The sequence below is a fragment of the Gobius niger genome (genome assembly GCF_951799975.1).
Source record: "Gobius niger genome assembly, chromosome: 8".
In the NCBI taxonomy this organism is placed as follows: Eukaryota; Metazoa; Chordata; class Actinopteri; order Gobiiformes; family Gobiidae; genus Gobius; species Gobius niger.
In genome coordinates, this window is record NC_136859.1 from 11,258,479 (window position 1) to 11,272,082 (window position 13,604).

A 13,604-nucleotide genomic window follows, 5' to 3' on the forward strand; every position below is an offset into this window, starting at 1 on the left:
ACACATCGAGAGGAGGAGACTCGGCGGCAGCAGCAGCCTGACGGTGGAGGAAAGCCCTCTGCTCAATTTTTTTTTTCTTTTTTTTTCTGAGGCTTGTTTGGTGTTGGCGTATGCGCGTGCACGTCTCGGAGCGATCACCGACGAGAGGGCGGGACAGCGGAGAGGAGCGAGGGAAAGGGAGGGGTGCGTGGAAACCGCTGCAGTGCATTGTTAGGTTGCGCGCACAAGAGAGGGAGACAGAGGGAGACGGTGGGAGAGGGAGAAAACCCCCCATTTTAGCCGCACACATTTACGGCAGTGCAGAGATAGCTCACCGCCACAATGGCAGCCTGACACTTCATTGATCTGTGCACACAAACATCCCCTTTGATTATATGCTTATTCTGTCCCCTAACATCAAGCCCTAACATCACTTACTTAAATCAGTGCTTTACATCCAAAAAGTCCGACTCCGGGCCCGTCTCCTTCAACATAACAAAACCATGTGACATATGAATGTTTCTTAACTAACCCTTCACAATGATCTTTATTTAGTCTTAATCCATTTCCCCCAGGCATACTGACTTACTAACCGGATCCCTTCTAAGACACTGCACCGGAGCGAGTGAGAAGGATGGATGGAGGGGGAGAGCGAGGAGAGGAGGGGGAGAGAGAGAGAGAGAGAGAGAGAGAGAGAGGAGAGAGGGAGCGCAGGAGAGCACGGAGGAGAGAAGCAGAAGGATAGACAGAGGAAGCAGGAGAATGCGCGGCGTCTGGGCGACTCTTCCACGCTTGTATCCAGGGCCTTTGTGAAAACACCATGGGATGCATCGGCTCCAGGACACTGGGTAAGCATTGCCCGGCGCGTCTTTTCTCGCCTTCTTTTTTTATTTTTTGCTGTTGCTTTTCCTCATTGCGGGGCTGCAGTATGTGGTGTGTGGCGGCGGTGCTGGGAAGGAGGGAGGGGGGGGGGGGGGGGGCGGGCTACGGCAGGCAGGCAGGCAAGAATTCACGGGGTTCACGGGACGTAGCCGGTCTGTGGAGAGTCTTTTCCAGCACGGGATGGAGAAGCATGACCGGGGCTGAGCGAGGGATTGTCATGTGGGGAACGTGTCTTTGAATGTGCAGTGTGTGTGGTAGGTATAGCAACCCCCACCTCGCCACGAGACTCCCCCCCCCCCCCCTCACCACCCACCCACCCCGCATCCCCTCTCTCTAACTCCCCACTATCCTTGATTTATGATGCTGTTTGGCAGTATGTATACGTGTGAGTAGGAGGCACACACAAGGATGGAGGAGGAGGAGAGAGGAGGCACAGGGAAATGCTAGGATAATGCTTATTTATAGGCCGGCATGCGTGGCCCAAAGATGAGGGGAAAAAGGACAGAGAGAGGGAAAGAACCTAAGGGCTCTGGGGGGGATAATGCCATTGTTAGTTGTGCATGTTTGTTGTGGTTTGTCCGACAGCAAAACAGCGGAGCGTGAATTTTAGTGCAGCGATGGACAAATAGCAGAGGAGAGAGGGAGGGGCCAGTACGTGCTGTGTGACTGCGTGGGATGGATAGGGGTTCTCAGGTGAAGCCCCAAACAGATGACACTTTAAGAAAAGCCGCTCTGGCGAAAACTGTCTGCAGGAATGAATCACTTGAGTAAAATTGTGTGACAGATAAATAAAGTGCATACATAGATTGCTTTTATATTGCGCTTTTTGGAAACTGAAAGACGCTTTTGCATTCAAACAGTCTAAATTCTCAGTCAAGCATGTGGTCACTCCGCATCCATGGAGCATACTCATGGCTGTTTTTGTGACTGCACTGTCCACCAGTTAATAATGTCCGGCGCATCCTCAGCAGGGCTTTATCCCAGGTATGCGACAGCTGGCAGTGGAGTCATCCACGCCCAACAAGGGCCGGGCAGATTCCCCCGACCTCCTGTTTATGCCTTTCTTGTGTAAGCTAATACAGAGAATCACTCAGTCGATGTGTCGTACAACTCATGTGTCATTCACATTGGGTCATGTCTGTAGTGTGGCATACCGTAGTACAGTGGTTAGTGCTCATGCTTCACAGTTTGAAGGTCCCAGGTTCGATTTCCACCGGGACGGGGCCTTTGCATGTTCTCCCTGTGTCTGCGTAGGTTTCCTACGGGTACTCCGGTTTCCCCTACCACTAAAACATGTACAATAGGCCGGGACTCCCCTGTAAAAGAGATTCTTAATCTCAGTGGGACTTTCCTGGTTGAATAGAGGTCAAATAAAAAACAGCTCACTGCACCATCACCTGGAACAGAAGTAAATAAGGTCTTGGCATCATAATATAATAATAGTTTCAAGTGTTTGATCTTTTGAACAAAATCCCGTTCCTCATGTTGTGTCAGGTATTGACCTTCAGCATTAAGACATGTTTAGCTACATCCTGCAGGCAATTGGACAGAGAGGATGTACAAGTACGGTACAACCACAGGTCTGTCAATGGTGCCAGATGTTTGTAGTTGTTTGAATAGCACCACAACCTCCATTCAATACTTTGGTGTCTGGGTCACATTTCAGCAATTCATATGTTACGGTATCGCCGCAACATACACAAGAAAATTAATAATAACAGTACACCAACCAATCCTTTGAGCTCTTTACCAAACAAACTTCTTGTTCCATAGATAGTCTGGTTGTATCAGTTCAAACTATAAGATTGAATTGCATTGCATTCACTCTATACACTTTATAAGTTATATTTTAGTTGTTCTAAGTTATGTTTTATGAGTTTCAAGCAGTTTGGCCGCCACACTTCTCCACTCAGGGCCTACCATCAGAAAGTATATAGAGTGAATAATAAATGCAACGTGAAGTAACATTGTGTACTGAAAAAGTGCTACCTAAGATGAATGCATGTATTATTAGGAGTAGATGAAGGTTCTTGCGCGCATGAATAACTACACAGATGAGTTGTACGGTCAAACTGCGGCGGGGATGAAGAACCTGATGGTGCAAGAACACGAAGGCTCACCCAAATGAAAAAATGAACTTACAGAGACCTCCTTCGAGCGGTGAAAAATTTATCAGGTACTTTTCATGTTCAGCATTTGGACAAGCTGCATCGCTGTGGGTTTAGACGTATCTCATTGCAAAGTAGTTCGATTGTGATTAGATTTGTAGCGTCTTCTGTAAAGGGGAGTTCAGTTCAGTTTAATCATGTCCAGGAGCTTTGACATTTGAGAGAAGACGAGAATGTCAAGAGAGAGGTATTTTGTTGAATTCATAGAGGACGTTATTATTACCTTACCCTTTTGATTTGACGATTGCAAAAGTTGCAATTTCAATGTGATTGCACTTAATCTTGGAGCCCCACTTTAGGCCCTCCGAAATCACACTCAGACGGCACAGAGTCCAGTGTTTCCCCACCGGTCTCCTCCAGTGACAGTAAATTTTTGATGAAGAGGGATTTTTAAAAATATCTCTCATTTTAAGTGCAGTAGACACATGACACACACGCAGAGGTAGGTGTGAACGAAATAACAATACAGCAGCGGTCCGGGTTGCCATATAATAGACAGCAAAGCAGACATTTGGGATTTAGATGGTTCTCTGTCAGCACTAAGGTCATTAAGAGGAGAAGAGCCCATTGACTATAGCCACTCGAAGTAATTTTGTAGATGACAGGGCTTGGGAGGTGCGCTACAGTAATCTCTCTTAACACTTTGCTCCTTTTAGGTATGAGAAGGGAATGGTTGCCTTTGAATAGAGCAGAGCTGCACGATTTTGTAAAAAAAAAAAAAAAAGTAACTAATTGTGATTGTGTCAAGATAGGAACATGAATTATAATATAAACAATGGGAGGATGTGCTATGTTTCCGGCATGCAGGCAACAGGCAAACACATCAAACTTACTATTATGTTTGAATACTTGTGTGGACGCTAAATTTCATGAGTAAGCAAATGTATTATAACTAACTGAGGGAGTTTGCTGTGACGTGTGGAGATGACAGTGCTTACTAGATAATCTTACTTAAAGGATTAGGAAAGTACTTTTGCCATTTAGCATTTAGGTACTGAATGTCTTATAACTTACTGCTGCACCTGTGGACTTAACCCTGATTTTTTTTTCAACAAATCCTTTTTTTGCCAGCTGTGTGTGCTTGTGCTAAAGTGTGAGAAAGAGACAAACTGAGTAATGTGCAGGATTACTCATACAAACAAAACAAGAGAAAACAGTAGAACATAGTTGATACAATGACAGTGTGTTTAAGTAAGTGCTTTATTTGTCATTGTACAAGTATGTAACAAAATAGTGCTTAGGTGTTAGGAGCCGCGCCACCACTGTGGGTCAACCTGGGCAGTATGTTGTTAGAGGTAGAGGAAACCGTAGCACCCGGAGGAAACCTGACTGGCTGCCTTCAGTCTCCTCTGATCTTCTGAAATGGTGCAGTGCCTCCTGGGTTTGTCCCTGTTTCAGAGCGTGGTGTCCAGCACTGGTCAGGAGAAGAAGAAGATCATTATTTATATAGCGCCTTTCACAGACATGGTCACAAAGCGCTTTACCTGAGACATTTTACATTCTCTCCATACTCGGTGGTGGTAAACTACTTGTGTATCTTCAGTTTCCATCTGCGCCAACGGTCCCTCTGACCACCATCATCATTCACACACAGACATCATTCATCTTGGCCTATTGTACGTGTTTTTAGTGGCAAGGGAAACCGGAGTATCTGGAGGCAGACACGAGGAGAACATGCAAACTCCACACAAAAAGGCCCCGTCCAGGTGGGAATCGAACCCGGGACCTTCGAGCTGTGAAACGAGAGCGCTAACCACTGCGCTTCCATGGTCAGCTCCACCTCCTCCTTCCTCTTCCTCCTGCGCAGCTCCCTCCGCTCCACAACCATCTTTCACCATCTTCTGGGAAGAGCTTAGCAGTTCATCTGTTTTATTCTCCAGTGAACGACCATTAGCCAGAACAATAGAAGGAATGTGTGGCTATGCTGTGAGTCTCGCCCGGATACCTCCTCTCTTGTCCCTTCCCTTCCTTCCTCTTGTGACGCTTCCACTGTGCTGCAGGTGTGGGGGCTCTTGATGCCTCTTAAGTGTTTCAGAAGAAGAAATTTGGAGGGTTTAGCTCATAAGATAGCTTTTTGTTTACTTTATTTAAGATTTACTATTACTTTTTGAACTTTTTGTGATGTGTATTAGTTTACTTCCTTATTGGATGTAAGCACAGGAAGTGACACAACAAAACAAAACAACAACCCATACTGTGCATAAGGGCCATGAGCGAGTCCTGGTGCCTTGTTAGTAATTCCTACCAAAGATTTGTAATAGTTGGACAAACATGAAAACCGCGCTTTTGCACTTAAACACTAGATATAAGAGATTTTTTTTTTGTCAATAAGAACAGCGTGTACTCTAGTTCTCCACCTGCTGTTATTGAACACAAACAAACAGTCCTCGTTCAGCCATTTGTCTGATGTGTCCGCGTTTGTTTCCTTCAAAGCGACAGCATGAGCGGCAGCAAAAGGCGTGTTGTGTTTGTCCTGGGTTAGAATAGCTTTAATGTGTGTGCTATTGATTGGCCATCTCAGTGCAGTGCGTCCTGCCAAGCCGAGACCAATGGGGGCAGCAGCACTGGACTGGAGCAGGCCTGATGTATGTGTCTGTCTGCTGGTAACACTATCCCCCCCGTCCCATCGCGCCCAGCAGCGAGAGTGAGCTCCCAGTGAGGCTTTGATAGTGGCCCGCACATCACTGTAGTATTCTTCAATTTATGTGTGCACAGTGGGTTAGAAATACTGAGTCTGTCTGTGGTAGCCTGTAATAGCCTTGATTAGAGCTGGTGTAGTCCTGACTCAGCCCTGACTTGTGATTGTTTTAGACGCTTTCAGTCCTGGTCTAGGTCTAGTTTATAATTGTTTTAATCTTGTTCTATGCCTAATTTAGTCCCAGTTTAGTCCTTGTTTAAAAATGTTAGAACACTATAGTTTAGTCCTGCTCTAGGCTAAATTTAAAGAGTTCTATTTTAGTCCCAAAAACGGTTTTATAGACCTGGTTTAGTCATGGTGTAGACCTGGATTAGTGTTGTTTAATCCTTATTTAGCCCTGCTTTAGACCAGATTTAGTCTTTCTTACTTTAGCTCTGGTTAAGTCCGGGTTTATCCTTGGTTTAGTCCCTACTCTCCTGACTGTAGAGCAGGTTTAGTCCTTGTTTAGTACTGGTTAAGTCCAGGTTTATCCTTGGTTTAGTCCACACTCTCCTGACTGTAGAGCAGGTTTAGTCCTTGTTACTTAAGTACTAGTTAAGTCCGGGTTCATCCTTGGTTTAGTCCACACTCTCCTGACTGTAGAGCAAGTTTGGTCCTTGTTACTTTAGCTCTGGTTAAATCTGTGTTTAAACTTGGTTTAATCCACACTCTCCTGACTGTAGAGCAGGTTTAGTCCTTGTTACTTTAGCTCTGGTTAAGTCCGGTTTTAAACTAGGTTTAATCCGCACTCTCCTGACTGTAGAGCAGGTTTAGTCCATGTTACTTTAGCTCTGGTTAAGTCCGGGTTCATCCTTGCTTTAATCCGCACTCTCCTGACTGTACAGCAGGTTTAGTCCATGTTACTTTAGCTCTGGTTAAGTCCGGGTTTATCCTTGGTTTAAACCGCACTCTCCTGACTGTAGAGCAGGTTTAGTCCTTGTTACTTTAGCTCTGGTTAAGTCCGGGTTTATCCTTGGTTTAAACCGCACTCTCCTGACTGTAGAGCAGGTTTAGTCCTTGTTACTTTAGCTCTGGTTAAGTCCGGGTTTATCCTTGGTTTAAACCGCACTCTCCTGACTGTAGAGCAGGTTTAGTCCTTGTTACTTTAGCTCTGGTTAAGTCCGGTTTTAAACTTGCTTTAATCCACACTCTCCTGACTGTAGAGCAGGTTTAGTCCATTTTACTTTAGCTCTGGTTAAGTCCGGGTTTATCCTTGGTTTAAACCGCACTCTCCTGACTGTAGAGCAGGTTTAGTCCTTGTTACTTTAGCTCTGGTTAAGTCCGGTTTTAAACTTGCTTTAATCCGCACTCTCCTGAGTGTAGAGCAGGTTTAGTCCTTGTTACTTTAGCTCTGGTTAAGTCCGGTTTTAAACTTGCTTTAATCCGCACTCTCCTGACTGTAGAGCAGGTTTAGTCCATTTTACTTTAGCTCTGGTTAAGTCCGGGTTTATCCTTGGTTTAAACCGCACTCTCCTGACTGTAGAGCAGGTTTAGTCCTTGTTACTTTAGCTCTGGTTAAGTCCGGTTTTAAACTTGCTTTAATCCACACTCTCCTGACTGTAGAGCAGGTTTAGTCCATTTTACTTTAGCTCTGGTTAAGTCCGGGTTTATCCTTGGTTTAAACCGCACTCTCCTGACTGTAGAGCAGGTTTAGTCCTTGTTACTTTAGCTCTGGTTAAGTCCGGTTTTAAACTTGCTTTAATCCGCACTCTCCTGAGTGTAGAGCAGGTTTAGTCCTTGTTACTTTAGCTCTGGTTAAGTCCGGGTTTATCCTTGCTTTAATCCGCACTCTCCTGACTGTAGAGCAGGTTTAAAGGCCCTAAGTGGATTTGGCAGTCCGGATCATGTCATCTGCACATAATTAATGCTTAACAGTCATGCTCGTAATGATGACTCACAAATGACCTTTCACACGTCTTCGCTTTAATTATTGTGCCATTTTGCACCTGCAGTTTGGTTTTGTATGTTTCCATGGCGACCACACCAACATTTGTAACAAGTTTTAATGAGCTGTCAGTGTCCATCGCAGCTCTACTGCCATCAGCGTAGACATTTTGAAATACCTGGGTCTGGGTTTAGTCTGAGTGAGTCCTAGTTTCAGACCAGGTTTAGTCCCGTTGTAGACAAGGCTATCTTAGGCCAGGTTTTGACCTTGTAGTCCTATTGCATATCGTCCTATCTAAAAAAGGCTTATCTTATGTCGAGCAAGAGACAGCTAGCCACACTGGAATAGAAAAAGAGGTAGTCTTTACTGGCCAGTGTAGTTTTGACCCAGTGGAGTTCTACTTTATGCCCGTTTACTTTAGTTTTATTTTAGGTCCTAGGAGTTCGCATGTTCTTCTCGTTCCTGCATAGGTTTCCTCCCGGTGCTCCCCTACCACTAAAATTTTAAATGAGAGTGTGTTTGAGAGTGTGGACAGATGGAAATTATCCCATGGCTGCAATCCGGCGTGGCGTGTTCACATACATGAGTAAGTCCCGTGTTTTTATTAACAGGCACTGTCCCAACCAAATAAATAAATAAGTGATTAGGAAAAGAAAACAGGCCTGATTTTGTCCTCTCATTCTTCATCTGTTATGTAGAGACTTACATGAGAGCAGATGTACCTATGGGATGAGTAAAAATATAGCAGCTTGCAACATGAGCATGAAGTGCTGACCGGTTAACCTTGGGATTCTGCTCAGATTGATCGTAGTGAATCAGTGGAGATTTTTTGGGGGCAATCTGATCAAGCTAGCATTCAGTTTCTCTCAGCATTCACAGCAATAGCATGTATGGAAAAAGCATGATAAACAGGGATAACCGAGAATAATGCATTTTACTGCCCTGCATCTATCATTACCACGAAATGACTGGTTATTTACAGTCTTTGTACTGGGTTAGTGCTACAATCCTTATAATCCAAAGAAATAAATCAACCCTTGTAATAATCATAATTGTTACCATGTTATTACACGTTTAGCTACCACGCTATTTCCATCCTATTACCATGCCAACACTGTGCTGTCATGTGCCACCAACAACCCAATGGATGCAGTTGCGAGTGCCCAGCCGTTCATAATCATAAAGCGTTGCTCACTTTCTCATGCTTTTGGCTTGAATTCACGCTACAAACATTAATCACAGCATAATTTAGGGCACTGTGTTCACTGCTACTATAGTTCGGGCTGCAGCAATACTGGAACTTTGTGAATGTGGGACATACTGGCTGTTGCCGGTGTAGTCTATTTCGCTTTAGCTTTATCTTGTTTGTTACCTTTAATTTGATTCAGTGGCATCGGTGCTGACACAGCTCTTGCTAAATCACAAAGCACTTTCCCCCCAGAAAGCAGTGCGTGTTATCGGAAGCTACTCGATGCCTTAACAATAATTGGCCCGGTAGTTGTTGTCATGTCGGTGGGGTTTGCAGCAGACATTCAGATGCCTGTTTGTTGTGATGTTAGGGCATATTTCACCGAACCTTTTGCGTTTCTAGTCATGATACAAGGTTGTGCACTGTGGAAAACTGTTTTTTATCATCTATGCATATTTCAGTAGTTCTGCATATTCAGTCTCCTTCTCCAGAACACAAAACTGTACCCTATCACCTGCTGCTGTCATGATAGTTAAGCTCTTCCATGGTTTTAAAGTGGACGTATAATGCGTAATTGTGGCTTACAAACATGCTTTTGGGTTTTAATAATAATGTTCAAAGGGAAAAGACTGTTGAGTAGTCTGTTCTGCTTTGTTAGCACACTGTTCTTTTGCTTGGACTTCCTTCTGCTGGCAGCACAGGGACTTAACCATGAACATAGAAAAATATCGCATAACTGATTTTAGTTTGGCTAATGCTGCTGTGAAAGCTTGAAATTTCATGACACAAATAAGGGTTAAGCCAGGGAAAGGGATACGGTTAAGGTTAGGGTTAGGATTAGGGATACGCCAATCCGATACTGGAATCTGATATCGGTGCCGATACTTAAAAAAAAATTCTATATCGGATATCGGCTACAAATATCTGATGCTGAACCAATTTTGTCTCTGTCCGCTTTAAAAACACAACTTTCACCGACTAAACCTAAGTGAATATGGACATGCTGTAGGTATGTCATTTTGAAGCAAAGGACCTGGAGAATTGACTGAACTAGTTTTAAAGCAGTACTAAGTAACTCTTGCCCCTAGAGGCCATAAGCGCAATTGCAGGTGTTGTAGCAAGTTGCGATTTTTTAACTTATTAATTGTCCGTGAGAGTAAATACTACAATGACAGAAGAGGCGAAGGGAGAGAGGGATATTGTACATCCACTTTCTACAATGGAAAAAAAAAATTCACTCAAACTTGGCTATAAATACTGTTTAAGTGGCTCTAGCCCGCAGTTAGCTATGTCCGTTAGCCTGTTAGCTTCATCTTCATGATTCTATTAGTGTGTTTCGGTGGCTCCGGTCCGGTGACAGTCAAGTTGCAATTGTCGTTTTCTGGCCAGACACACCAGGGGGAGATGAAAGGCCCTCCAATCATCCCATTAACACTTGTATTACCGTACTACGAAAAGGACTTATTAAGGTAAACAAGTTACTTAGTATTGCTTTAATTTCCGCAAGGTTTTTTTGATCGGCGCTCAAAATGCCGTGCTAGCAATAGCATGCTAAAACTAGCGGCTAATAACCAGGGCTAGGACAGAAACTATGATAGAAATACCTAAAGTAGCCTAATGAAATAGCCACTGCTGGATCTGCCAAGTGTTTGTATTTTAATTTATGAAATTCTGTTAAAGAATAACTGAAGATATTTGTAATGATCAGATGACTTTATGTGAGCTGTTTATTAATATAAAATAGCCTGTCCAAAGGATAGTGTCGAAAGTCTAGTGATCCTTGTTAAATGTTTTTCCATTAGTTTATGAATAGATATATATCCATATATATATATGTATATATATATATATATATATATATATATATATATATATATATATATATATATATATATATATATATATATATATATATATATATATATATATATATATAATTAAGATTTAGATTAAGATTAGGGTCATTTATATTTTCAGACAAGCCTATCCAAAAGCACAGTAGACTTTCTAACACTAACCGCTGACAGCATGCTAACAAATCATTGGCGCTGTAATGGACACGATTTGCACACAAAACAATGCTATAGTATTCCAATGAAGTTCATTAGGTCTTCTAGTAATGATGCTATTATATTCTGATAGCCAGACCTTTATGTTATTTCGTACCGGACAGTTTTGGCTACTCCTCAGAGGTTTTCACATGGTCTTGCTGTGACGTGTCTGGTCAGCTGATTTAAACGTGGGAGAAACCGGAAGAGTGTTCAACATCATGAAGAAAGAACATAGGACAGAATGTGATAGGGAAACATCAAAAGGGTGCACACGAGCCAGAAGCAAAATAAGAACAGCTGAAGCCTATCGTATCAGACCACTACAAGAAGGAGAACCACCTCATGAATTGGGACAATGCCCATGTTATCAGCACCGAGAGCAACAAATACCACCGTTGAATCAGAGAAGCCGTCGAGATCCCCAGACTGTGAGGAGGCGTTCCAACTTTCCCACACCTGGGACACTGTTCTGAAGAAGTTCTGCAAATGGTGCTGTCAGCCTGCTACTACAATCTGGAAGACAGAGCCAAAAACTGGTTAAATCAGCTGTTTAACATAATAACATAAAGGTCTGGATATGAGAACATAACAGCAATGTTATAGTTTCCTTAAAGGAGCCCAAAAAATAGTTGACTTTGCTTGATATATTCCTTTAAAGCCCACACAGCTTTACCAGGCTTATTCTGATCATTTTAATACTTAAATTGCCTTGACTACAAATCATTTCTTGTTAAAACTTGGAAGCCATTGCTGATGTGGATTCTCAGAAATAAGGGCTGAATAATTTTGAACTGTAAACATTAGGCCTTCACTCCTTTTCAAGTGCTCTAGCTCCCTAAAGGCTTCCTATATTTGCTACATTTCTACATAAGCAATGATTGAGGTTTGCACACATTGAACACAATAACTATATTTGGGTAAATATGATGAAGTATTAACAGCTCCGCCTAAGTCCATTTGTTTCTAAAGTATCATCAAAGCATGAGGAGAGTTTTTAATATGAAAAGTAGCCCACAGGCACCTGCTGTTGAAGAAAGGGGTCACCAGTAATTTAGAGACTTATGAATCCTTGACAAGACCAACCCCAAGCAACACGGCTAAGCGTAATGATGGAGACAGTGTGCGTTTCTCTGCCTAAATCTTTAAAACCCTCATTCGTTATTACCTTGGAAATTCGTTCATGTTTTTTTCTCGCAGGATTAATTTTTCTTGTGTGTGTTTGGCACAGCTGTGTGCGCTTTCGACTGTTGCTTTATCCTTTCGGAGAGGATTCCCCCCTGTTTTAGCTGAATCCAAACACCCACGCTGTACCACACTTTTCCAGTTGACAGCACCGAAAACGTGTCTTCCCTTGGTAGACGTCGCTTTATTGTGTTCTTTGCAGAATTTGTCCTCTGTCTTTCAACCAGTGTCATTGGGACGCCAGTCAGGAGCAGTGGGTGACCAGCATTTGCACACCCACCTTCAGTTCTGGAGCCAGGAGCTCGGTCAGGACTGGCTTGCATCTTCTTGGCGTGTTTTTGACTGATGGGGAAACTGGATTAGAGTAGTTAATCACATCAAACCAAAATCTAAACCAGTAAAGATTGTTTACGTCCTACAGTATTCTTTGAAAGCGTCAACACATCTTGTCTGCGTGGGGTTTTATTTTGCATAAGCCCTGTTAACCCTGTATAGTCTGGTTCACTCTGTAAATTCACTGGATTTTTGTGGAGAGTATCAAAACTATACATTTTTCAAAACTTTCTTAAATAAGCAATCAGAAAAACAATGTTTCCATTTGCTCTGTGGAAAAAAGGTGTGATAACAGCAATAATAACATTTACAGTATATGGGGAGTAAAAAACGTAGAAAATTCCATTTGATCCCTTGTCATATTTTTCATGGAGTTACTGTAGCAATGACCAGAACTCCCCATTTTACTATAATGGAAAAATGGCATTATGGTATAAAAGGCAAATCTATTGCTGCCTCTTGGCCAGGACTCCCTTGAAAAAGAGGTTTTTAATCTCAATGAGACTTTCCTGGATAAATAAAGGTTAAATAAAGGTTGAATAAAATAAAGATATTTTTTCTCATTGCTTTGACCACAAGGTTTCCAAAAATATATAGTTTTCATACTCTCCACGGAAATCCTACAACAGTGGAAATCTAAACTTTTTTTTTTTATTGGGGGCATTTTGAAATGTATAGAGGGCCACAGCGCGATGAAACACTCACTCGGGTTTATTTCCTATGTTTGTTTACACTGAACACTTTTTTCCAGTTCTGCGTAATGCTAAAATGTTAGTTATTAAGGTTGAAAGTGTGTAAAATTGTTCATTCATTTAGTAAAAAGTACCATTTCTGATGAAAGGTACAAACTCAGCAAGAAGCCTGGGGGCCAACATAAAAAATGTGGCCCCGGGCCGCACTTTGGGCAGCCCTGGTTTTGCAGTTCACATTATGTCAGTCTTTTCTCAAACATTAAATGACCTGGATTTGGGTAAAATGTGCTTCTGTGACCCACTTATTGGGTCCCGGCCCACCAATTGAGAACCACTACTATAGTACTATAGTAGTAAGTTTGGCTTTACCCAAATCTAAAAGCTTCTTGAGAAAAGTGTCAAATTAGCAACAAAAAATAGACAAAAATAAGGATGAAAATACAACAAAAAAGTAACAAAAACGTGATGAAAAAGTGACAAAAATGTGATGGAAAAAACTGTCAACAGCGCGAGGAAAAAGATCCATTTATGTGTTTTGTAGGTCTTAGCTTTCAAATGAGGTGTTA

General features: G+C 42.5%; 1 protein-coding gene across 2 annotated transcripts in view; it reads left to right on the forward strand.

Moving 5' to 3' along the window:
* The first annotated feature begins 670 nt into the window (after positions 1–670).
* fam131bb (family with sequence similarity 131 member Bb) overlaps positions 671–13,604 on the forward strand; it is a 42,321-nt gene continuing 29,387 nt past the window's right edge. Inside the window, exon 1 of one of the 2 annotated variants that reach the window (XM_079561348.1) lies at positions 671–827. In XM_079561348.1, the coding sequence (XP_079417474.1) occupies positions 800–827 (28 nt within the window). In that variant the 5' untranslated portion in view covers positions 671–799. The remainder of the gene's footprint in view (positions 828–13,604) is intronic. The other variant, XM_079561349.1, reaches the window with a different exon arrangement.